Raw genomic sequence first — 23,146 nt, 5'->3', positions numbered from 1 at the left:
ACAAGGGCCATTTTCAGCTGGGGCCAAAGGGACCCGCCACTGCTCAGAGCAGAGCCAGTAAGCACTGTTGTTTGTGCCTCTGTGAAAGCAGATATAAGAAAGGTAAGAAAAACAAAAATGTCACACAACAGCAGCTGGGAGAGCGAGGAGTAAGAAACATCCCTGCAGCCCCCCAGGTCAGTGCAGTAGGAGGGCAGGAGGTGCTCCAGGCAGGCAGCAGCAATTCCCCTGCGGCCTGTGGAGAGGGCCCTGGTGGAGCAGGCTGTCCCCCTGCAGCCCATGGGTCCCACATGGAGCAGATCTCCACGCTGCAGCCCCCCCATGGGTGGAGGAGCCCCTGGGGAGCAGGTGGATGTGGCCTGGAGGAGGCTGTGGCCCATGGAGAGCCCCCACAGGAGCAGGCCCCGGGCCGGAGCTGCAGCCCGTGGAGAGGAGCCCACGCAGGAGCAGGGGGTCTGGGGGGAGCTGCCGCCCAGCCGTGGGGGACCCGTGCTGGAGCAGTTTGCTCCTGGGGGATTGACCCCGTGGGACGGAGCCGTGTGGGAGCAGTGCTTGGAGAGCTGCTGCCTGTGGGCAGCAGGCTCAGTTCAGGAAGGACGGCATCCCATGGGAGGGACCCCATGGGGAGCAGGGGCAGAGAGGGACCTGTGAGGGAGTGGCGAAGATGAAGAGTTACAAACTGACTGCAGTCCCCATTCCCCCATTCCCCTGAGCTGCTTGGGAGGAGGAGGTAGAATAGGATGGAAGAAGGGAAGGTGGTTTTAGTTCATTTTCTTCATTTCTCACTTCTCTAGCTTGTTAGTAATAGGTAATTAATTTCTCTAATCTTCCTGTGCTGAGTCTGTTTTGTTCATCATGATAACTGCTGAGTGATATCCCTGTCCTTATCTGAACCCTTGAGTCCTTTTCATAGTATTGTCTCCCCCTTCCCCTTTGAGGAGATGCAGTGAAAGAGCTTGGCTGCCCAGCTAGGTAAAACCACCACCCTGTCCAACATAAATTATTCTAAGATTCTGTTAAACCTAATCAAACTCACTGGGGGTGCATTGTACAGTTGTTTGGTACTATTTACCTCCATACTGCACTTCATCACTCTGTCTTTTAATTTATGACCATATCATGAGGTGGAGACGTAGAAGAGGATACAGTGGTCTCTTCCCAGGTTTCTCAGAAGCTTTGGTGCTACAGGTGTGGCACTTCATCTTCAGTCACTTTCTCATCACTTGAAAGAATTCTACTCCAGGTCAACACAAATAATAGCTGTGGCTTTTGTCCCATGTCTCATACCTTCAGCAGAGAAAAGGTGTTCTCACTCATGAGATACAATAGGGTTAGAAAATAGGATCTTGTGGAGGTGGGATAGCACTTTTCCAGGGCCCATTTTCTTATATTGGGTAACCATCTGAGACATGTGGGTGCCAGTGGTTCTGGTGGTTGGGGAGGAAAGACATCAGCAATCTCCCCAACGACCCCTTCTCAAGAAGGTCTTGGGACACAAGCTTGGAGTAAGTAGCATACAAAGTGAGAGCTGGAGGTAGGGACTGACTCATAAATAGCAGAACTCAGAGGGGCCATGTGTGCACCCACCACCTTCACAAGCACAGCATGAACTCAACCAGAGAACTCAATGGAACCCAGGGAGATGATCTAGATCTTTCCTCTACCTCTGCCTTTCTAACTTGCTCTCCCTCTCTCTCTTTCTTCATTGTATGTTATGGGCCATTCAGCCCTTGTAAAGTAACAAGGTTCAAATAGTTCCCGTTATAAACAAAAAGGTTTAATCAATTTCTGCCAGAAATAGCTTCCACTATCAATAAAACCTTTCAATCAATTATTTGTTGTTATGTCACCTTAACTGTCACACCCAAGGATACTTCAAACATCAGGGGCCTCCAAGTGTGTCATCCAGGATGGCCCTCTCTAGGAAATGAATCCGAAATGGATCCTGGCTGGTTTGGGAAGATATATGATGACTGTATCACAGTTCCAGTCTGACTGAGACCTCCTACCTGGTGCAGAGCAATCAATCTCAAAGAAATTTGGGTAGACCTGTGTGGTGCCAGGAGTTGGACTCGATGATCCTTATGGGTCCCTTCCAACTCGGGATATTCTATGATTCTATGATTCTATAAATTACTGATATCCAGTAGTAGTAGTAGTAGTAGTAGTAGTATCTCCTCAGTAAGCATATCCTGTGAAGCTCTATCACATAAAATTATTCTTGTGTTGCCTGAACTTCTTCCAGAAAAACCCTAGTGACCTCTTTGGCAGCTGTCAGAAGTCAACAGTTTGGATGACTGGACACTTGAAAGATGGAGGTCCATAGGGCCAGAGTTGAGCATGATCTATGATTTACAATTAAAATTAAGTTTGTCTGATATCCTAACACTTACAGTAAAAGCAAAGGGTAAAGGATATCAGAAAACTGAGGTCTGTGCTCTATTTGCAAGTATATGAAAGCAGTGGAAATTAATTTTTCTAAAACACTTCTTCCTGAATGATACGTTTGTCTACTGTTTCTCTTACTCATAGAATCATCAAATATCGGGAGTTGGAAGGGACCCACAAGGATCATGAAGTCCAACTGCTAACTCCACATAGGACCACTGAAAAATCAGACCCTATGTCTGAGAGTGTAGTCCAAACACTTTTTGAACTCCCTCAGACTCGGTGTTGTGACCACTTCCCTAGGGAGATTGTTCCAGTGCCTGACCACCCTCTTGGTGAAGAACCTTTTCCTAACACCCAGCCTGAACATCTCCTGTCACAGCTGCATTCTGTTCCCTCAGGTCCTGTCACTGTTCAACAGAGAGAAGAGCTAGAACTATAGAATCAAGAATCATAGAGTCATGGAATGGTTTGGGGTGGAAGGGACCTTAAAGATCATCTAGTTCAAATCCCTCTGCCATTACGCAGGGACACCTCCCACTAGACCAGGTTGCTCAGGGCTTCATCTAAACTGGCCTTGAACACTTCCTGGGATGAGGCATCCACAGCTTCTCTAGACAACCTGTGCCAGTGCCTCACCATCCCCATAACAACCCCCTCCGCTCCTCTGTTGAGGAAGCTACAGGCTGCCTTAAGGCCACCCCTCATACTCCTTTGCTCTGGGCTGAACAATCCAAGTACTTAAAAATTGATGGGGACTTACAGACCCCAATGTCTTCAAGAGCTGTTTCCTAGTTGGTTTCCTGCTAACTAGTTCCCTGAGCAGCCTGAAGCCTGCTCTCCCCATATCCAGGCACTTCCAACCTGGTTGTTCAAGTTCCCCACGAGGACTAGAGCATGTGAACATGAGGCTCCTTTCAGCTGTCTTACCTAGGCTTTATCTACTTGTTCTTCCTGACCAAGAAGCCTATAGCAGACACCCACTACAGCATGATTCGTGTTGATCTGCTTGACTCCTAAATTCTTGACTGGCTCCTGACCCATTCGAAGGCAGAGCTCTATACATCGCCAGTGTTCACTCATTCAAAGGCTACCTCCCTCTCTTTGTCTTCCCAGCCTGTCCTGCCTAAAGAGCCCAGATCCATCTGTTGCAGCACTCCAACTGTGTGCTATCCCGCTACATCTCTGTGATCCCTGGGGGCACACAGCACAGTAACTGCACACAGTCTTTTGTAAGTCCTCCTGTTTGTTCCTCATGCTGCGTGCATTAGCATACAGGCATTTCAGGGAGCCACCTGAATGTCTGGTTCCCCAGAAAGATCACAAGAGCTTTCCCCAGGAGGCTGTTCTGCTGGCAGTTCTTTCTTTATATGCCTGTACTTGATGTGATTGCACTTCAGCCTCAATTGCTTTGTTCCTTTTTGTTCTGATCATGCCAGACTCTTTTCTTGCCTACCCCATCCACAGTTTCTTCACTTGTTTGATGACGAACATCTCCTTCCCCTGCATTTAGGTGTCTAAGTTTCCTTGACGGCATTGAGACTTCTGCAAAGAAAACAAAAGTGTTTCTTGTTCTCCTCCTATTGGACAGAAAATCCTGAAGTGATGCCATTGTCACCATCACAAACTTTTACTCATTCTGAGCCAGCCCTGGCTACAATAGTTTTCATTCATGTGTTCCTTTTCTGGGATGGGGAGACAGTAAGCTGATTTGGGCGTCTCCTAGACCCAAAAGTACCTAGCAGGGTCTTCACAGGGACAACCAGCTAGATACCTGACCAGAGGAACAGGAGTGGGAGACAGGGAACTAGGGAGGAGATGCTTGCACAAGCTGAGTCTCACTCTCAACATCTATGCCTTTTGAGGGGTTATCCCATGCTTGGATGATGCATCACTGGGACATGTCAGTGAAGGGTATTTCCAGACAAGAGAGAAAAGGGATACACATCCTGGATGCAGCTTGTCGAAGCCCTGCAGGTCCAAGATCAATTACTCTATTTTTCTTAATAGTAGTTATACCTTAATGTAAATATTAGTAATAGCTGTAGTAGTAGCCATATTTTACAAAATGAAATGCTACATTGCAAAACTGTTTCAAACTAGTTCATAATTACATTTTGTCAAATGATTCCTGACCTCAAATGCTAGTAAGCCGATTTTGACTGTGCACATGGACCAGGCTTTTCTTAGCAATCCTGGACCTCTAAAAATGTTTGTCTATGATAACTTATCTTTTCCCTTTCTGAGAAAAAGATAAATATAGCAGTTCCTGATCATCTGTGGGGTTGGATAAGAAAGACATCAATTTCAGTTCCATGATATTAAGCATACACTAAAAGCACTGCCTTGTGAAGGGTGAAAATAATTTAAAGGAGTAGCCTTTTACTTTTACTTCAGCATACAAACAGCTGCTGCAGTCTCAAATAGAAAGTAGAAAATGAAGAGGTTTTCTTAGGGGCATTATTTGTATGGTAATATGAAACTGTATGTGTGTGCAGAGAGGCAGTGAATTTTCTACACATGGCTGTAGCATTTCTAAAGCAATTATTGGACTCCAGGAGTAATTGAAAATTGGTCATTGCCTTCAGTGACAATAGAATAGAGGCTTCAAAAATGTTTTGGGAAGCCGAAGGGGATGTCCAAGTTCACATTGCATCCTTGTAGTCAAACAGCATGAATCAGTATAAGAACATGCAAGCTCTGCAATGAATTAATCACTTCACAGTAACTTATTTCACTTAACTTAGGTCTACTGTCGCAATACTGATTATGAGAAGCATTTCTCTGTATACTCTTCTCTGTAAGGCAGCTTACTTAGACATACTAAATACAACTTTATATTAGCTAGATTGAAACCACTAGCAATGAAGACCTGGTCTGAGGCTTGCATTTGCATCTCTAGGAATGCACAACAAACTAACTTACTTTAAACTGAAAAAATATAATTTGAGTCCAGTGAGATTCCAGATATTCACTGTCTTGTCTTTGTGAGAGCCATCAGAGACTATATGTCTCTAATGAGACACACAGAGAACAGTGTGTGTCTACACCCTAACCTCAGGTACCTGAGTTTTCCACAAACAGCATGAGTAGTCCTAATACCACATATTAACAAGTCAAAGATGAAAAAAAAAAAGCCACAAGAAAAATGAAACATATTTTATTAAAAAAATATAATGGAATATAACCGTGAACAGTATTGCAATAAATAATTTTGATCTGTGTATGACAAACAAACAAACAAACAAGCTATGCACCTCAAAAAATGTAACAAAGCAGTAGCTTAGGAAGTGGGATCCAGGAGTACATTCCATCAGCATTTCTGAACTAAATCACAAGAACATACATTTCATGTCCTGACAGTGAGAAGGTTCCTCCTCTGTTGCCAGGATGAAAAAAAGGCAGTCCAAATCAAGAGCTGCTCTTTCTGAAGGTCCAAAGAGTTGCATTATCCCCAAATGGTAAATCAGAAGAGTAACAAGCGGTAACCAAGTAGTGCCAGCTAAATCAAAAGGAAATTAAAATCCCCAAAACAACTTTTTCAGAGAAAGGAACTTAGTATTATCTAATGATTTCCCTATCACAGTTATCAAGAAGGTTACAATGCCCATTTCAGACTTAGCTCTGAGTAACCAATATTTTAAGATCTACAGTTAAGACAGAAAATGCCCTGTATGTATGGCACCTTCTCTTGTTGCACCCATATCTTTTATGTGGACCAAAGTATTGAAAACATTCTTTACAAGCTGGAGGAAAAAATCTCTACACTGAACTGAGAGCTCAGGCATGTTAAAAAAAAAAAAAAAAGTGTAGAAAATGGACTATTTAAGAATTAGCTATGAAATTCCTTATGGTCATGGACCTAAAGTGCTTTACCTTAAAGACATTTTTAAATAGGATGTGTTCCTGAAAGTGCATAAAATTGAGAAAGCAGAAATGTGGACATTTAAATAAACACTTTCATACATAGTCACATATACAGAGGCCTGAATCCAAGGGCCTTTTATGATATGACAATTCTATTAACTTCACTGCAGTTTTCCTAAGTAACAATGATATGGAAGAAGGTTGCAACCACAGAATAAAAACAAAATATTAGTATCTCCCTGAATACATAGAGCACAGAACAGCAGAACCATCAAACCTTCAGAAAACTTCCCCTGCTTTCTCTAAGTCTTCTCAATATGTATATCTGTAAAAGGAAGAATTACATTAAAAAAATCAAATCACAAAATGATAAAATAACAGAACATTTCATGGCTTTGTGACTCTTTCATAGAGTTTAGTGGAACCAAGAAAAATTCCTTTCATTGTCAGAATGAAAGATCTAAAATGAAATTAATATAAAGGTCATGCAGAGGGTGAACATGGCAGGAAGTAAAGTGGTAGTTCAAACACACAGGTGGAAAGTGCTCTCTGAATAAATAGTGATATTTCTGTGGCTTAAGTCATTCTTTCTTTCAAAATCCAATACATTTTCTAGTGCCCTATTGTCAGTATCCCTAGCAGTGTAACCTTAAGCCCTAACATTTTGACTCACAGATCTGGGCCTGCTTGCCCTTGTTTAGGTGTTTGTAAGGTTTAACAAGGAGGGATATGGAATGTAATTTAAGTGCTTTAGAGGTCAGAAAGAAGGTGAAAGAAAAACTTCAGTAATTTCACTTTTCTGGTTTACACCAGGATCTACTTCAGGGGTTTCAGAGATTCAGTTACTTATTTTCTTGCTTTGCTGTGTCAGAATCTCATAGCTTGAAACCACTTGAGTGGTAGTGATGGGTTAAGGTCTCCCTCTCCACCATCATCATCACTCCTTTGGTTGTGCTGGCACAACTATTTTTGTAGAAAAATATGAGCTAGATACAAGACTAATTTGTATAGTTATATATCGTATCTTCTTTTGTAGGGCTTTTTTTTTTTTTTAACTAGATTAGTTATTTTTATATATCTCCCAGCAGACAGATAGGGCTGACAGTTAATTTCTAAGAGGTAATAGAAGGCTAAGCTCTTGAAGACTCTATCTGTTGAAACAAGGAACTAGATAAAGTAGCCATGAATCAAGAGTCATGAATCCAGACTTAGGTCATTAGACGTGATGACAACAAATGATTTATGCTGTGTGAAATTTGCTACTATTTTTACAATTATCATTTATACTTACATTTCAACTCTTCCTCTTCAATATGAGGACCTCTCCAGTCATGTGTATCCTTATCTTTTGGCAGCTCTTAAAACAAACCATAGACATACAGATAACAGTCAGCACAAATTAAACTACTCATATAGTGATAAATCTTTGTAAAAAGGTGCTGTCTCAGGCCTACCAGGAAGCATGTGACTTAAACACAGGCCAGGGAAGAGACTAATACCAAATATCGTGTCCATTTGAGGCAAGTATAGTTACAAGAAGTTTTCTTCCGGGGGAAAAAAAAAAAAAAAAAAAAGTCTATATGAACTAACTTTCATAGAGTAGTATAGTTTAAAGCAGTTTCTAAATAAAACCAAACAACAAATAAAACATACAAAAAAAAAAAAACACTGTAAGCCATCACAAGAGAAGGCTAAAGGATTTTAATCTCTTCTCTCCCTCTTTAAATATTAAATGTCTCCACTTTCACCTCCATTACTAATTGTCGTGGTACTGGTCATCCAGTGAACTTTACTAAGTAGCACTAGTATCTCAACAGGAGGAAAAAGAAGCTATTAGAGAACTTTCTGTGATCCTCTCAACAGCCTCAAACGCACATTATAATACTGGAAATAACACATGATCAATGTACCTAAAACTCCAGATCAGATTCTATGCACCAGGATGTGCTGCCATCCAACATACTGAGGTGTACGTTCCAGGCAGCAGGTCTCATCCTGTCACTGACTTCCTAAATCACAGACTGTACCTGCTTCTAGAACAGGTATGCTTTTTTTTTTCTTCACGTTTTCTTTTCAAGAAGTTAACAGAGTAATCAAAACTGACTCTTCAATTTCTACTTGTTACTTAAACAGAAAGTAGAAAGCAAAACAACAGCTGAATGTAGTTTTGCCTATTGTAGTCACCATGACAGAATGGATTCTCAATTAAAGAATAATTTCTCAGTTATTTCCACAAGAGTCACACTGGGATAGATTTATGCCATAAGTACATACTTGCTATATTCATTGATGAGTTAGCCATGCACGTTCTCTTGTCCTTACTTGTACTAGCTGAAAAACAGTAAGAGACAAAAAACAAATCAAAAGCAAAATACTCATTTTAGATCTAGTACGGACTTAAGCACACTGGTAGGAAGGGTACTCTTAGCATAGGGTCATGATGGTTCTCAAAACTCTCCACTTCTTCAAAGGCTTTAAGATGTACTCTTTAGTGCCCGTGGTCTGCCAGTTCTCCTTCTTGTTTCCTTTCTAGTTGCAAAATCATTGGCATCCTATACTAATATGACAGAAAAGTACTCGTTCAAAGTTTTTTTTCACCCAGAATTTGAACATATTGTGCAACAGAGAACAAGGAGGGAGACAAAAGGGGGGAAAAGCACATCTTCCAGGGAGGTTCTGTTCTTAAAGAATCATCTGGCTGTTGATCTAGGATAGCCTGGGTTTTAAAGGAAAAACACTCTCACTACTTTAGCTTCTCAATCAATTTGTTGTTTATGACACACATATATATAGCATAACCATGTTAATCACATATATCATGTTAATCAAATACACATGTATATATATATATATATATATATATATTATCATGTATACATGCACATGATAAAGAAAACTCAAGCAACCTAGGAAACTTCTGACCTTCACTGAAATCCCCAGATGGGAATCTTCAGAGAAGTCAAGGATTTTGCTGTCCCTTCTTCCACTTTCATGTTCTACTCCTGTTCCTACTATGTTCCTAGCAGTATACTCTTAGACATGTAGGTTACATACAGCCTTACTGCAGCCTGTTAACGTCTCCTGCAAGCCTGCTAAACTTTATGAACACTTCTCCCAGGACATGTTTCCATAGCATCTATTCATGAGATGAGTTTGTAACGTGAATATCCACATTAAATTCTATCATGTATTTCACGGATTTTGAACATGAAGACTCGCTGTAGATGTTATGGTTTTGTGTTATTTGCAGCCAGAAACTGGTGCTGTTTCTGACTTTCACTAGGAAAGAGAGAGCTGGCAGACAGGAAAACCAGTTCTGGTGCACAGCCTGAGAAAGCACATCTCTCTTAGTGTACAAAGTTTTGAGACAACCCTTGATATGACATTGCAACTAGCCTTTGCATTAGTTCCAGCTTAATTTCATGGCAGCTACCCATTTACATCTACTATAAAATTGGGGAATTTCAAAAGAAGAACTCAGGTTACTGTCTTGTTCATTTTCATCTGGTAACATTTAACTGAATCATGTCAGTACGTTACTACAATGCTAAGAGTACTGTATCAATGCCTCTAGTACTTTTTTTCTGCATGAAGCTTGACAAGAAAAAAAAAAGCTCAAAAACTATTTGGAAGGAAAAAAAAAAGGAGCTATAGATAAGCTAAAAAAATAAAAATCACAAATTTATTATAATTTGAGGAAGAGTTCCAGCCAAAAATAGAATGTTCAGAAAAAGACGCTTTCCTTCTGATATTTTCAAATGAGTCCCAATGAATGTTCTGAGGTTTGCATGACTTTATTGTATGTGCTAAAAAGTAAAAAAGTATCACTGATTACAAAATCCTTGAACAAATCCATCATCCCATAAGGAAGGGATGTATGTGTGTGTGTGTATAAAGTACTTACTTCAGGTTATGCGACACATTTCACACTTTTTTTTTTAATCTTGGTGCATAAGTGTATTATTTTCATGCATGAACACATTAAAATTAGTTCTCCAAGGTTTTCCTCTGGCTTGTAGCAAATTAAAACAAATTACTGCCAATGCTTTCAGTGTAGTGTGATGCTGAAAATATCCAATTCAAGTCAGTCAAGTGAACTGAAAAACCTCAAAACTGAACAAAGAAATGGAACAAGTGGTATCAAGCTTCAGTGCAAACCTCTTGTGAAAAAAAAAAATAATCTTTCAGACTCAAAATGTTGGACATATCACTTCATGTGTAATGTACCATTTTAATGGTATTTTAGCCAAAATGGAGATATATCTACAGTCCATAACAGATCATTAAAAAAAAAAATGCACACAGTTCAGAGATTGCAGCAAAAAATCTTTAAAAAAAAAAATGAAAGTGCCCTATCTGTTCTGAGCATTCAGGTCCCCAGTTAAAAGGGAGGGCACAGAATAGCTTCCATTTCTAGTAGGTGCATAAACTCTGCTTTGGTGGTTCAACAGATTAAATACTAATCGTATTGCTCTACCTCATTACCTGTAAGAAAAAGTAATAACGATCCACGGTAAATGGTCTGTGAGGGACTGACAACCTCTTCCACTCTGCTAACTTAACAGCTAGCATCTGATTAGATCAGGTGAGGAAACAAAAATAAACTGTGGTAAAAACTGAATGGTTTCAGGATGAAGGATCTAAGGCAGGCTTTTATTATTTCATCTCACCTCTTTGAGGATGAATCAACAGAACAGATTGATAGCAACTGCAATACACCAAAATAAATAACTTGAATACCTTTTCTTATGCAGAGAATAAATAGCACTGATCCAACGAGAGCAATCACGACGACAATTGCCCCAACAAAGCGTCTGCTCTCAGGCCAAAGCACATCATCAGCTGAATCTTCAGGAAAAACAAGTAGGGGAAAGACATTGCAGAATTACATAAGCTTCTCCCTTTTTCTTTCATTTTCATCCTATTACTTTTGCTATGAGCATTCTAGATGGACGTGGTAACAGACTTTTAGTTTGCATCAGCATCACCTGGTGCTGATGATGTGCTTCAGCGTATCTCGTTACCCCATTAAAGGCAAAAGAGATAGAACATATTCATATCTATCTTTCCTTCCTGTATTCCATATGATAGTGCCTTTCCTTCCTGTCACAAATCCTGTTTATCACCAAGGTACAAAGTCTACATCCAGCTTAAAGTCCTTCTGTCAGGACTACAGGAAACAGCTGTTAGAGAAAGAGTCCCTGTGTTGTGGTAAAGCTATAATGCATACAGGTGGCTTCCTTGAAACCCAGATGCATTTCTTGTCAGAACTGAACTCACCCTCTCACCACCCTTTGAAAGGCTTACACAGCTTTCCTTCTATGAGCTGACTGTTTCTACCCTTGTCACTCCCAAAAAGCATGCCAGCACCATCATTTTTAAGACTGCACAAGGAAGTGGACCATGGAAATGACCGGAGTAACAGTCTGATAAACAGTAATATTGCTTGTGAGCTGGCTCTCCAGCCTAGCTGAACCATATCATAAGTACAATGCAAAAAGGAAGAGTAAGCAAAAGTAGTAGGTGTGGTACCCAATTAAAAGGTCTAATAGGAAATTGTATTGGTCTTTGTGCATCTTCCCTCAATCCACATTTTATCAGGAAAAATATTTGTGTGAAATTTGTTAAAATTAAATATGGTCACAGCAAAAGCTGTATTCATAGGAAAAGACCGGTTTGTTCAAATTTACTCATCATCAAAACAGAATGGTTTTTGAAAGGTGTATTTAATTTACATGGAAAGGTCTCATTCCTAGACTTTTTTGAAAGTTTTAAAAGCTACAAGCTTTTCAAATAATTGAACATTTTTAACAGGTTCATATGCAATTACCATGTAGGTGAAATTTGTGTAGGTCATGCAAAATTTTAACCATGGAACAACTAGATCCTTCCACACAAGCATAATGAACATGTTGGTATGGTGGAAGTGTACATTAATAGAAAAATGTAACACACAGGTATTTCTTTTTAGCCTTTTCAAAATTACACAGGAAAAAAAAAAATGTCTGATCCAACTGGGACAAAATTACAGAATATCTTAAAATGCATTACTTTAAATGAAATTTACAAAAGTTACCTGCTATGTATAAAATTGCAGATGTATTTTTTTGAAGCTCCTTATTCCAGAAGATACAACGAAAATTCTCGTGAGTCCTATTTTTGATTGTGAGTGTACTTGTTACACGATACAGCTGGTCACTTCCAGTTTCATAACTTGTATCTGCCTTATCAGTCAAATCCTCATATTCTCCATTTTGCCATATCACTTCAGCTTTTGGGTATCCTTCTGATTGACAGGTTAACTTCCATTCCTTGTGTCCTGTGCTCACCACTCCTTGGGTTATGTTTCTATAAGGAGCTAAAGAAATTAAATAAGATGATTACCAGGAGGAAGCTAAAAGAACAACACATATAAGCAAGATACCTTTTCTTTATCCCCAAGGATAAGGCCCTTGGGCCAAGTTTCTGTGCTTGGGCCAACCTTGGCTTCTGTAAATAATACTCCTGATAGAAAAAGTAAATATCACTGTTGTGTGTCTCTACAGTAATTGAGATACAGGGTTTATTACAGTGTTGACACTGTTCTGGAAGTTGCAATAGCTTTCTGATCTTTGCTCTGTCTAAATGGTTTTTGCCATACCATATGTCTGGAAAATAAAGGACAGAACATGGATTCCACATAGATGAAGACAGCTGTGCAGTGGCCACGAGGCTTTTCCTGTCTCCAGAGAGCTTTCTTGAAATGCTAGTGCAGACACGCCTTCCTTCCAGGATGCCCCCAAAATCTTTCAACAGTATCATCTAGCAGTGAACATCCTGTGTTAGAACTCACCCTGAACCTTCAGATTGACGGTCTTGTAGTCAGCTCCCCCATAGTCAATAAGACAGCGGTAAAGCCCTGCATCTCTGAGCTTCACGTCCATGATCTGAAGGAGAGACTGCCCCAGCTTCAGATTCTCTTTCAACAATTTTATTCTCCCCCTAAAGTCACTGTGCTGACTTTTGAAGTCTTCCTCCCCTTTGAAAAGTACATACACATCCTTTCCAAGTTCATCTTTTTTTTCCCAGCTGACACTTAGATCTCTAAACTTTAATTTCCCATTCACTGGAAATGTGCATTCCATGGTCACATTGTTGCCTAGTTCCACGATGTAGAGTGACTGGGGAGCTTCAACAGTGAATAAAGCTGAAAAACAAAATTTGAAAGAAAACTTAATTTTCCGATTATAAGCCTAATTTTGAAAGTCATGCTTTATCAAACACACCGTATATATAAGTATACATGACATTTTAAGGACTAAAAGTATCTGCCATGTTCTTAAAGTTAAACTTTTTTGTATGCATTTTCCCATGTTTGTTCACAAACAGAGCTATTTATACCTGCAGAAACCTGCTTTGTGCACAAATGCACAAAAAAGCAGTATGTGTATATTAAAAATAGCTGTATGCATGCACACACCCCCTCAGATGTTGCTTTCAGAACACCACTACAGTACCAGGCAATTGTTAGTGCCTCTTATGAGAATGTTCTGTTCATATAAACGTCAATTCTTTTTACACAGGATTTTCAAAAATACGTAACAATTCTCAAGCCTCACACTGCCACAAAAGAAAATTTCGTGTAATGCAAATAGTACCTTGTCGTAATTACTGTCTGGGCTGAACACTGACAAGGATTTTAACCTGCCCCCATATCAAACCGTCCATATTAAGCACATTAATCTAGTTTAATGTAAAAGCATATGATGACCTTTCTATGTAAAACAGTAAGCTAAAAAACCCCGAACACCAACACCTGCAGGAAAACTGAGAGGTTAACATTTCCATGCCTACACGCAGAAAAGAAAGACACTTAAATAGTTCTGCTACTTCTTACAACTCAGCTTCTTACCATTTAGGAAACACCAGTAGAATGAAAACACATACAGAAGCAAAGGCTTTTCCATGATGTAGGTAGAACCTAAAATGATAAAATAATCAAAGAACATTAATCTCTGCTTGTTTTCTAACTTTCACTGTAAAATATACTTCACACTCACTCCACACAAAGAACTAGACACAAGGCACTGAGTTCCACTCTAGTAAAAGGGATGACAAAATTGTGTTTGGGTCAGGCAGGGGTGGGTCCTTCCTGGATGGGTCCAGGAAGAGCAACTACGTTCATTTCCTTTAAACAAATTCCTTGCTTATGGTGAAACATGGATTTTATCACTTCCATCAATTACTAAACAATTACTCACAAATTCCCAGATGTTCCCATAAACCATAGAAGGAAGCGTCCTTCCTGCTTGAAGAGGAGGGAGGATTTTTTCTACACGCATTCACTGGAGGGAACAGAACTCAGTTCTTCCCACCAGTTGGCCTTACTTTAATGTACTGTGAACACAACCCACTTTATGACACCTGGTTTCACAGTCCTGATCACAGGGCTTGTGAAGTTGCACATATTCTGAGTGGAATTTATGTGGTAAGTAACAACTTCATGAGCATTCACACAACAGCGCCTTTGTAAAACAGTGACACAGAAAGCCTACAAACTCTGCTTTCTTGAATTTCTGCTGCTTTACCTCTGAGTATGCAAATTACATCAGTTTTCCAAGAGATTCCTTCCCCTCTTTACTGATATGGCTTTTATACTCCTAGACAACACTTAAACTTAGAAAACACTGATTCACGTCAATTCTCACACTCACCTTCACGTGCCCACTGCACGTGCATTTTAAGTCAGAGCAATACTAGGACCAAACAGTGCCATCATTTTTCAAATCACTCTCAAGAAAAAATTAAGCTGACTTTAACGGAAATCTTTTGTGAGTACAGAGAACTCTAAGTTTTTATCTAAATAAAACTTGCATTTTGGATACCCAAACAGACACAGAAATAAGGAAAGATTGCATTCAACCGTTTTCTAGTGGTGGTTTCAGCATTTGCATAAGAAATTAGGCAACTGTGATAACCATCAAATTTCCTAACTCCTTAAATTCTCACTGGACTGCAAATCCTACCATTTTAAGTGTTTTTCTTTCTTTGGTTTTCAACATTAAGATGATAAAAAATTAACCATATTGCCCTGAGTCATTAAGACATGTGACTTCACAGTAACTTAGATTAAGAGGATTAGCTTCAAGAGAATTTGATTCAAGCTACTCTTTTCCTCTGACAGATGCTCCCTGATCCCAACAGGACATTTGCAGAAGGCAATACAGATGGAGCTGAGAAAGGGATCCAATCTAACACATGGGACATTCTCCTAAAAAGGACAGGAAAAAACAGAGACCCTCATGATGAAAGATTTGTTCCGTTGATGAATAAATTCTTTATGTGGTTAGGTACCCAATTCATTCTTTAACCACAAATGATGTTCTCAAAAGCACTAGCAACTTGCTGCCTGTGGGTACCTATGAGTTTCTGGTGACGCACATGCATCAAAATGCCTCTGTCATTATGCCACTGCCTAAGAAACAAAGCAGGTCAGCACTCCAACTAAGCTCCAGAGCAAAGCTGCTCAAACAAGATAGAGAAATACTGGTCTCACAAGTGTGCCCTGATTGTACTTACTCTGACACATCCTACAGCACAGTGAGCCTCTGACACTGACCGAGTAAGTGTGCAGGTGTTCTGTGCTCCCAATGGCAGAATGACCGGAGCTGCAGTATGCTCATGCCCAAAACACAGTCTACTCTCTTCAAAGCAGACAGAGACCAGAGCTGAGAGGCTGCCCAGAAAAAAACAGCATGTGGACTACTGTCATGGGATGATAATCATACCTGGGCATGCATTGCCTATGGTACCTGCTATTGTGTAGGCATTACCTCCAGGAGAGGTGTTCTGATTAACTGCTGGGAGAGGGATGATAATGATAGCCAGTAAGCTCTTCTATGGTTCTCAGACCTGCGACTCTATCCTGAAATTGTAAAACTCTAATTTCTACACTTTCTCCCATTGCAGAGGAAGACAAGCCTTGCTACACACAAAAAATGTATGAGTATTACTTACAAAATTCCTCAAGACCAAGAAAGTATGCGGTTGTAATCAATTTTTCACTTCCAGTGAGAAGAAAAGTAGGTCCAGGTCAAATCCAAATGCATGCGAAAAAACTTGCTGCAGTAACCATTACAGACCTTTCTTCTTTTTCACCCTGAGCAGAAGCAGACACTAGCTGGCTCAGTTGAACCTGCTTGAGACCCAGACGCCAATCAAAGATCTTCACCAAAGCTCACTGTTTTTCTTACAGAGCCTACCAAAATGCCCCTTCTTTCCTTCTGATGATTTCTGGTATCTATGGATAACACTGTTCCATAAAAGCAAAAAGATATTCACAGCAAAAAGTAGTCTTCAGTGTTGCTGCCTGTTTGGTTCCCTCACAATCCAATGGAGATGACAGGAAGAACAGAACTATTTGACCAAGTCTTCTTGTGACAGCACTTAAATGTTGATTAACTCCACCTACTCCTTCAGGAAACTTCCCCATAACAGGAAAATTCCCCACTGGGGAAAATTCTCTATTGCTACCAGTGGTTCACAGTAACAAGACACTGTTGGGAAAATTAGTACATAAAATGCCATAGACATTTTAAGAAACATATCATCTCATTACAGCAATATGTGAGCAACAGCCCTTAGTATGTTAATACCAAGCGACAGTTTTTACCATGTGTGGTACTGACCTAACAATGACTGGAAATTTCTGCACAACGTATTGCGTGTGTGAAGGTCATAAATAGGAATAAACTGAAGAGCACGGTCTACCCTTCTCCGGGATAACAGATCCTCGCTCTACAAGATCAGAGCATGGTCATGCCTCTTGCTGTGCCACTGTGTGGTACAAGACTTGTTAAGCCTGTGTGTTAGCTTAGCAAAAATAAATAAATAAATAAATAATAATGATAAAAAAACAAGCACGAAAAGCCAAAAGATGCTACTTACATTAACCTGCTCACTGTTAACGGGATAACCTTGTCAACAGCACAAAATATGACTTTAAATGTATTTCAGTGTAAGTTCACTCACCTATGTTGCCTTCATGCATCTCAAAAAACATTTGAGATTCTCCGATGAGTTAAAATACTGTGAAATGACCACTTCAAAGTTTTCAGGAAATGTTTTCTTCTTTCTACCTGGCAGCCTACTCAGTACCTGTCATGGAAGCAAAAGCACATAACAGACAAAATTGGTAAGAGCTGGGCTTTTTGCTTCAAGTGTGGGAGGAACATGACAGCAGTATGTGAAACAGTTGAATGTAACCTTTAGGTTCTCATAACCTGAAACTACCTTAGCAGGCTGAGGGGGTGGATTTCCACAATAGGTGAGACTGATGAAGTCTTATTTCCACTGGTTTCTTCTGTGCTTAAAAACACATTTACTGACATTTTATTTTTTTCAGAAACAAAGGCGCAAAAAAAAAAAAAAAAAAAAAATCTGTGAAGTTATGACTTTGAGACCACAAAAGCCATCGTCGTAGCCAGCCCTCAGAGTCATTAATTCAGTTTCCCCTTTTTCATTGCTTGCCTTGAGCTCACAGGGCTGGACTTTCCATCCAAGTGTTTAGCAGCAAGCAAAAGACCACAGAGGTTATTTTTACAGTTACATATATATATATATATATATACATATATGTATGTATATGTATATATATATATTTTATAGGTAGGTATACAGATACAGATTTTTATGTATTATTATATACAATGTATTATAGCATAAACGATGGCTGCGTATATATATGTGTGTGTGTATATGTGTATATATATATATATATATATACACATTTTATAGCATAGACAACTACAGTGGTGTTTTTCTGTTTGTTTTTTTGGGGGGTGGCTTTTTTTCTCTCTATTTTTCGGGAGGGGTGTTGCTGCCCCACAGCACAGACGGAGACCCCCCCTCCCCCGCCCGTCGCTGCTCCCCGTGGTCTCCGGGCGGCGGTCCCGGCCCCCCCCCTCCCCACCACCACCACCACCGAGACCCCCCCGCTGCCTCCCGGCCCGGCTCCCCCCTACCTGCCGCGGCCGCCTCGCTCCCTGCCGGCCCCGGCGGCTGCTGCCGGGGCTGTGCGGGGCGGCTGGAGGCGGCTCCGGCCCGCCCCAGCCCGGCCCGGCCCGGCCCGGCCCGGCCTCCGCGCTCAGCGCCAGCCCTCAGCCCCCGGCCGCCGGGAAGTGCTGCGAGCTGCGGTCCTCGGGCGGCCAGGAAGGGGCCTGAAAAGCACCCCCGGGCGGCTGAGGCATCGTGCCGGGAGTCAGGCAGCTGCCCCCGAGGCTTTCCCATTCCTGAACGCCCGGCGCTGACGGGAAATAAAACCGAAAGCGGAACGGGGTGCCCCGGGGTGTCCCTCCCCCCCCCCCGGCACCTCTGCCGCCACCGCCGCCCTTCGGAAGCGCAGCACCGGGTGCGTGGTTCCCGCAGCTGCTCCCGTAACTTTCCCAAAAGGCTTCAGCCCCCAAGCAGGGACATTGCTCAGGGCACTCGTGAGCTAAAGAACGAAAACGTGCGCTGAGGCACTGCTGAGTGCTTCAGGAAATTCAAGGAAACTCAATGTAATCACACACAGATGGGTACTGGGGCATGCTGAGGATGATCTCTGCTCCCTCTGCCATAAATGTCAGGCACTGCCATCTCCTGTACACACTTAGCATTATTTTATTTTATTTATTTATTTATTATTTATTTATTTATTTTTGCGGGGCTGTAGACCAGCAGATGGATGGCAGGTGAGCACCCCTCCTGATAAGCCGGCAGGTTTCCTGTTGGCACAGTGTGCTGCTGTGGAAAAAAGCTCCTCTGCACCCCCGCAGGGGGGCAATGTCAGGGAGGAGAGCCCACGCATACGCTGTCCCAGGGCCACCACAGGAGCCACCAGCCTGCCAGAAGCCCACCTCCACAGACGAGCACAGGGGCACGCGGGACGGTGGGAAGCCAAGTTGAAGACTCAGAGGAAGGGACACCCTGCCCGGGCCCCCAGGTTGTCCCATAACCGTGGGACATTATCAGATGCTGAGGAAAAACACTTCAGGATTGCACTGGGATTATTATGGAATGTTAAGGGGGGGAAAAAGCAGCTATCAGGGTGGTTGAAGTCCCCCATATGAGGACCAGGGATTGTGAACATGAGGCTGCTTCTACCTGTCTACACAGGACCTCATCTGCTTGGTCTTCCTGATCAGGTGGCCTGTAGCAGACCCCTACTCTAATGCCCTGTGCCCCTACACTTAAGCACTCTGCCATCTCCTCATCCGCCCTGAGGCAGAGCTCCAGGCAATCCAGCTGCTTATTGACAGAAAGGGCAACAACCCCCCCTTATCTCCTCTGCCTTTCCTTCCTAAAGAGCCTGCACCCTTCCATTCCAATACTCCAGCCATGGGAGCCATCCCACCATGTCTCTGTAGTGCCAATGAGGTCATAGCCCTGCAGATGCGTGTACATCTCCATCCTCTTGTTTACATGTATTTCCTATGCTACATGTGTTAGCATGAAGATATTTAGCATTAAGTTGTGCTAATTAAGATTGTGCTTTCAATCTCCCTGCCTTTGACTGGGAGAACTGATAAAAAAAAAAATACCTTTGCTCCAGAGTCCTTCACTGCTGCTCCCAGGGCTCTGTAATACCTCTTGATACTCCTCAGACTGCTCCTGGCTTCAATGCTGGTGCCCACATGAAACAACGTGAGAAGAATTGAGTAGAAACAAAAAATGGGATGATAAACAATTCTCTATTCTCACAGTGAAAAAAAATATTTTAAATTCAACTAGAAATGGAGAAGAGAATCAGACCTGGTTAGCATATACAGCACTTGTCATGTAAGAGTCCCAGATGAAAACCAAAATGAGCAAATATTAGCTAATCAAACATTATTCCTGGGCAAGCATTAAGCAGCAGCATAGCTCTTTAGGAATGTCTTCACTTGGAAATTACAAGGTGAAGCAGATCTGTTCCATACTTCATTATCTGTTATGTCCCCATCCAAATGTAGATTTTACCACCTAAACAAACAAAGAAATTTGGGTTTTAATTAAAAACAAAACAAAACAAAACAAAACAGGAATTTGAGGAGTTGGAATCAAATTTACACATTCAGTTTTGTCCTTCCAGTTCAGATTGGTGCCGTTCATGGAGGTAATTACTGTAACTAATTAATCTAATATTTCATATATTTAAAATTGCTTGGTAATAAATATGACATTGTTTACTGGCATACTTAAAAGTACTTAAACAGATAGGTACTGTACCTAAAAATAAAGCTACACAAAAGCAGACAGGTCTGAGAAACCTCTTTCCAGTCAGAACAACAAATGACTATGAAGACATTCCCAGAATGAAGAGGAAGCTTCTTGTTTAAGTGCAACATTACTAAGCTGATAAGTGCTTTAGTTAACTAAGAGGATTAGATAACACTGGGACTTCCCTTATTGCAAACAAAAAAAATTGCTGTGTCAAAGCCAAAGGTTTAGAGGTCTGTGTAAATGCTTGGATTTTCAAAGTTCGTGTATCTATATACATTCATTTACTTCCTTTTCTCAAAAGACAAACCATAATAGGAAAACAAAAGAATCTTCAAGGATTGATTTTTTTTTTTCATTAACCTTTAGATAGTAAAAATCTGGAATTTTTGCTGAACAATCCTTCCCAAAAGAGAAATACGCAACTCTCGCAAGCCAAAGAATTAATTACCATGGGATTAAAGAAGTCTTACAGTCATTTATGTTTACAATCAGTACATTTTTAGTTACTCTGAAATGAAATCAATTAAGCAAACTGACACAGACACAAATTTCCTTTGCAAATATTTATACCACAGGCTATCTCTAGCATGATTTGATTACTTCTTAATTTTGTTTATGTAGTGGAAATTGTTTTACAAATTATTACGGTAAAATTCTAATAGATTCTTTCCACTGCACTACATACAAAGATAAGAGAAAAAAATGCCTGCGTTCTTTCCATCTTTTCATCTGGTTTTGTTTGTTTGTTTTGTTTTGTTTTGTTTAGGCTCCTTTTCTTTCACGTCATGCAAAAATCACATTTAATTTATCCAATGAACATCTAAATTGGCACAGGTAACAATTACTTCCCTTTTATATCTAGTCAGAAATATTTTATTCCTTGTGTAATTTAGGGCAGATAACAAATCAGAGGAGAAAATTAAATATGTTTCATCCATGGTGTATTTCCAGTGACTTTAATGGAATAATGGAGTAACAGAGACAAATCATCTGAGTGAATATGGGCCAGCTATGGCTTTCAGGAGTGTGTTGCATTACTCCATTTGCTTTGGCCCCAGAGCAAGTATTTCCAAATTATTAATGCTGCTAATGTACGTGGAAGTCAAAATTAAAATTGCATTTGTATGTTAAAATGGTTATCAGCAGGCCATAGCCTGGGGCATTTGAACAAGAGCCTTTGCTTAAACATAGGTTTTATACTGCTGTGATCCACAGGACAATTTTTCTTGGCTGATGATGTGCCAGCACATCATAAATAAGGCACAGTACCAAAGTAGACTTGGCAGCATCACTTTGACCCAATCTCCGGCTCCCTGATTTTGCATTTGAAGCACAGTAGTACCAAGGCAGTGATGGAGCTGTAGATAGGTATCAATCAGCCCAGCAGGATATAGATTACGGATTTGATTGTGGCTTTTCAGAGTGTTTATGATTTCCTGTGAGCAATGTGCCTTAGGGAGGGGGAAGGTGAGAAATGGGACAGAACATGTCCCTCACTGATACCATCAATTCATGGGGTACCACGGATATTCATAGTATCAGTGAAATTGCTCAGCTTGTGCCTGGAGCAGCAAGCAGGTGTCAGTAAGGGAAGGCAGGAGCCACTGTCCATGTTGCATATGGGCTCCTCTCCAGCGACTGGAGTCTGGCATAGCTCAAACCTGCCTCCCCTCCACGTGCATAAACCACAGTGGCTCATTATGCCTCTTTCAAAACTAGTCTTCTTTCTCTACACTTCTTCAATCTCCAACCCTATCTTCAGAAACTATCCCCATTTCTCTAGCACGCAGCTACAGTTTCCCCCTATTCTTTATTCTGGGAAATTGAAAGGTGCTGCCTCATCACGTTACCTCCTCCACAGAAACCAGACCTTTGCAATACAGAGGTCTACCGGAACTGCAGCACAGTGGTTTACTGCACACTGGAATAGCAGTCTGCTCAGGAAAAGAAGAAATATGGACAGACTGAAATGGTTTTCTTGGCTGAAAGAGGGGTGGTGAGTTGGGGTGGATGACATTTTTGGTAAACTGCTTGGAGGAAATTGGCATTCTCTGAAATTTACTAGTGAGAGACCCCTCAACCATGATTTTCTCCCCTGAGGCCCTGTTATAAAGAGGTACCAGTCTCTAGCTTGCAAGGGGAGGACTGCCATCTCGCGTGGAGCAGGAGTATAGCAGGAAATCTCTTCCCTGTTATCTCTGCATCACACCAGTAAGCACGACCTCGGAGAGTTGGTGCCCCCTCCTTCTTCTCTTGGAGGCTGTAGTCTCCTGCTCATGCCGAGGTGGGCCTCTTTATGTCTGAGAATGTGTTGAATCTCGGTACAACCTTATGCACACATATAGTGAAGTCTCAGTGAAGTATGCCATAACAGGACTTTTCAACTTTCCTAAGACTGGCAGCTAGCATTTTAGGAAGGAGGAAAAAAAAAAAAAAAAAAAAAAAAAAAAAAGAAACCTCAGGTAAGCATTTTTGTTCAAGTGAGCACTACAATCACTCCAGTATAATTACTAGCTTTTGGTAAAAAAACTGGCTTTCAAAGGTGTATGCAGAATTTTGTGCTGTGGTTCTTCATCCTTCCAAGTGTTTACGCCTATAAGCAGTTAAATCAACAGACTTACTCTATACTGTAAAATGAGTTTGTGAATTAAGTGGACTACTCAGCCAAACA

The 23,146-nt window shown here is 41.1% G+C and overlaps 1 protein-coding gene across 5 annotated transcripts; it reads right to left on the bottom strand.

The window, feature by feature from the left end:
* Positions 1 to 5,532: 5,532 nt before the first annotated feature.
* CD274 (CD274 molecule) lies at positions 5,533 to 18,399 on the bottom strand. Of its 5 annotated transcripts, XM_084504159.1 has the most exons (10): positions 18,258 to 18,399; positions 17,266 to 17,391; positions 16,252 to 16,393; positions 14,147 to 14,215; positions 13,088 to 13,441; positions 12,332 to 12,613; positions 10,996 to 11,103; positions 8,530 to 8,586; positions 7,547 to 7,612; positions 5,533 to 6,580 (listed from the first exon to the last, which is right to left on the bottom strand). In XM_084504159.1, the coding sequence occupies exons 4-10, from the start codon at positions 14,199 to 14,201 to the stop codon at positions 6,558 to 6,560; spliced, it is 945 nt and encodes a 314-aa protein (XP_084360285.1). In that variant the 5' UTR covers positions 14,202 to 14,215; positions 16,252 to 16,393; positions 17,266 to 17,391; positions 18,258 to 18,399; the 3' UTR covers positions 5,533 to 6,557. The 5 variants fall into 5 exon arrangements, with proteins under 5 accessions (XP_084360285.1, XP_084360282.1, XP_084360283.1 ...); XM_084504156.1 differs by lacking the exon at positions 16,252 to 16,393; XM_084504157.1 differs by lacking the exons at positions 16,252 to 16,393; positions 18,258 to 18,399 and adding an exon at positions 17,527 to 17,544.
* Between the last annotated feature and the right edge of the window lie 4,747 nt (positions 18,400 to 23,146).

The sequence above is a fragment of the Aythya ferina genome, assembly GCF_964211825.1.
Source record: "Aythya ferina genome assembly, chromosome: Z".
Classification (NCBI taxonomy): Eukaryota; Metazoa; Chordata; class Aves; order Anseriformes; family Anatidae; genus Aythya; species Aythya ferina.
The sequence above is the reverse complement of the archived record's forward strand: the minus strand, read 5'-3'. Positions and strand labels throughout refer to the sequence as shown.

Bases quoted from the DNA above. Each gene is read 5' to 3' on its own strand.
- CD274 (XM_084504156.1), bottom strand. From the start codon at position 17,296: ATGTTTTTTGAGATGCATGAAGGCAACATAG. The intron at 7,613-8,529 runs GTATGTACTTAT...GTTTGTTTTAAG, and splicing joins CTCATCAATGAATATAGCAA to AGCTGCCAAAAGATAAGGAT. The intron at 6,581-7,546 runs GTAAGTATAAAT...TTCCTTTTACAG, and splicing joins TGAAGAGGAAGAGTTGAAAT to ATATACATATTGAGAAGACT.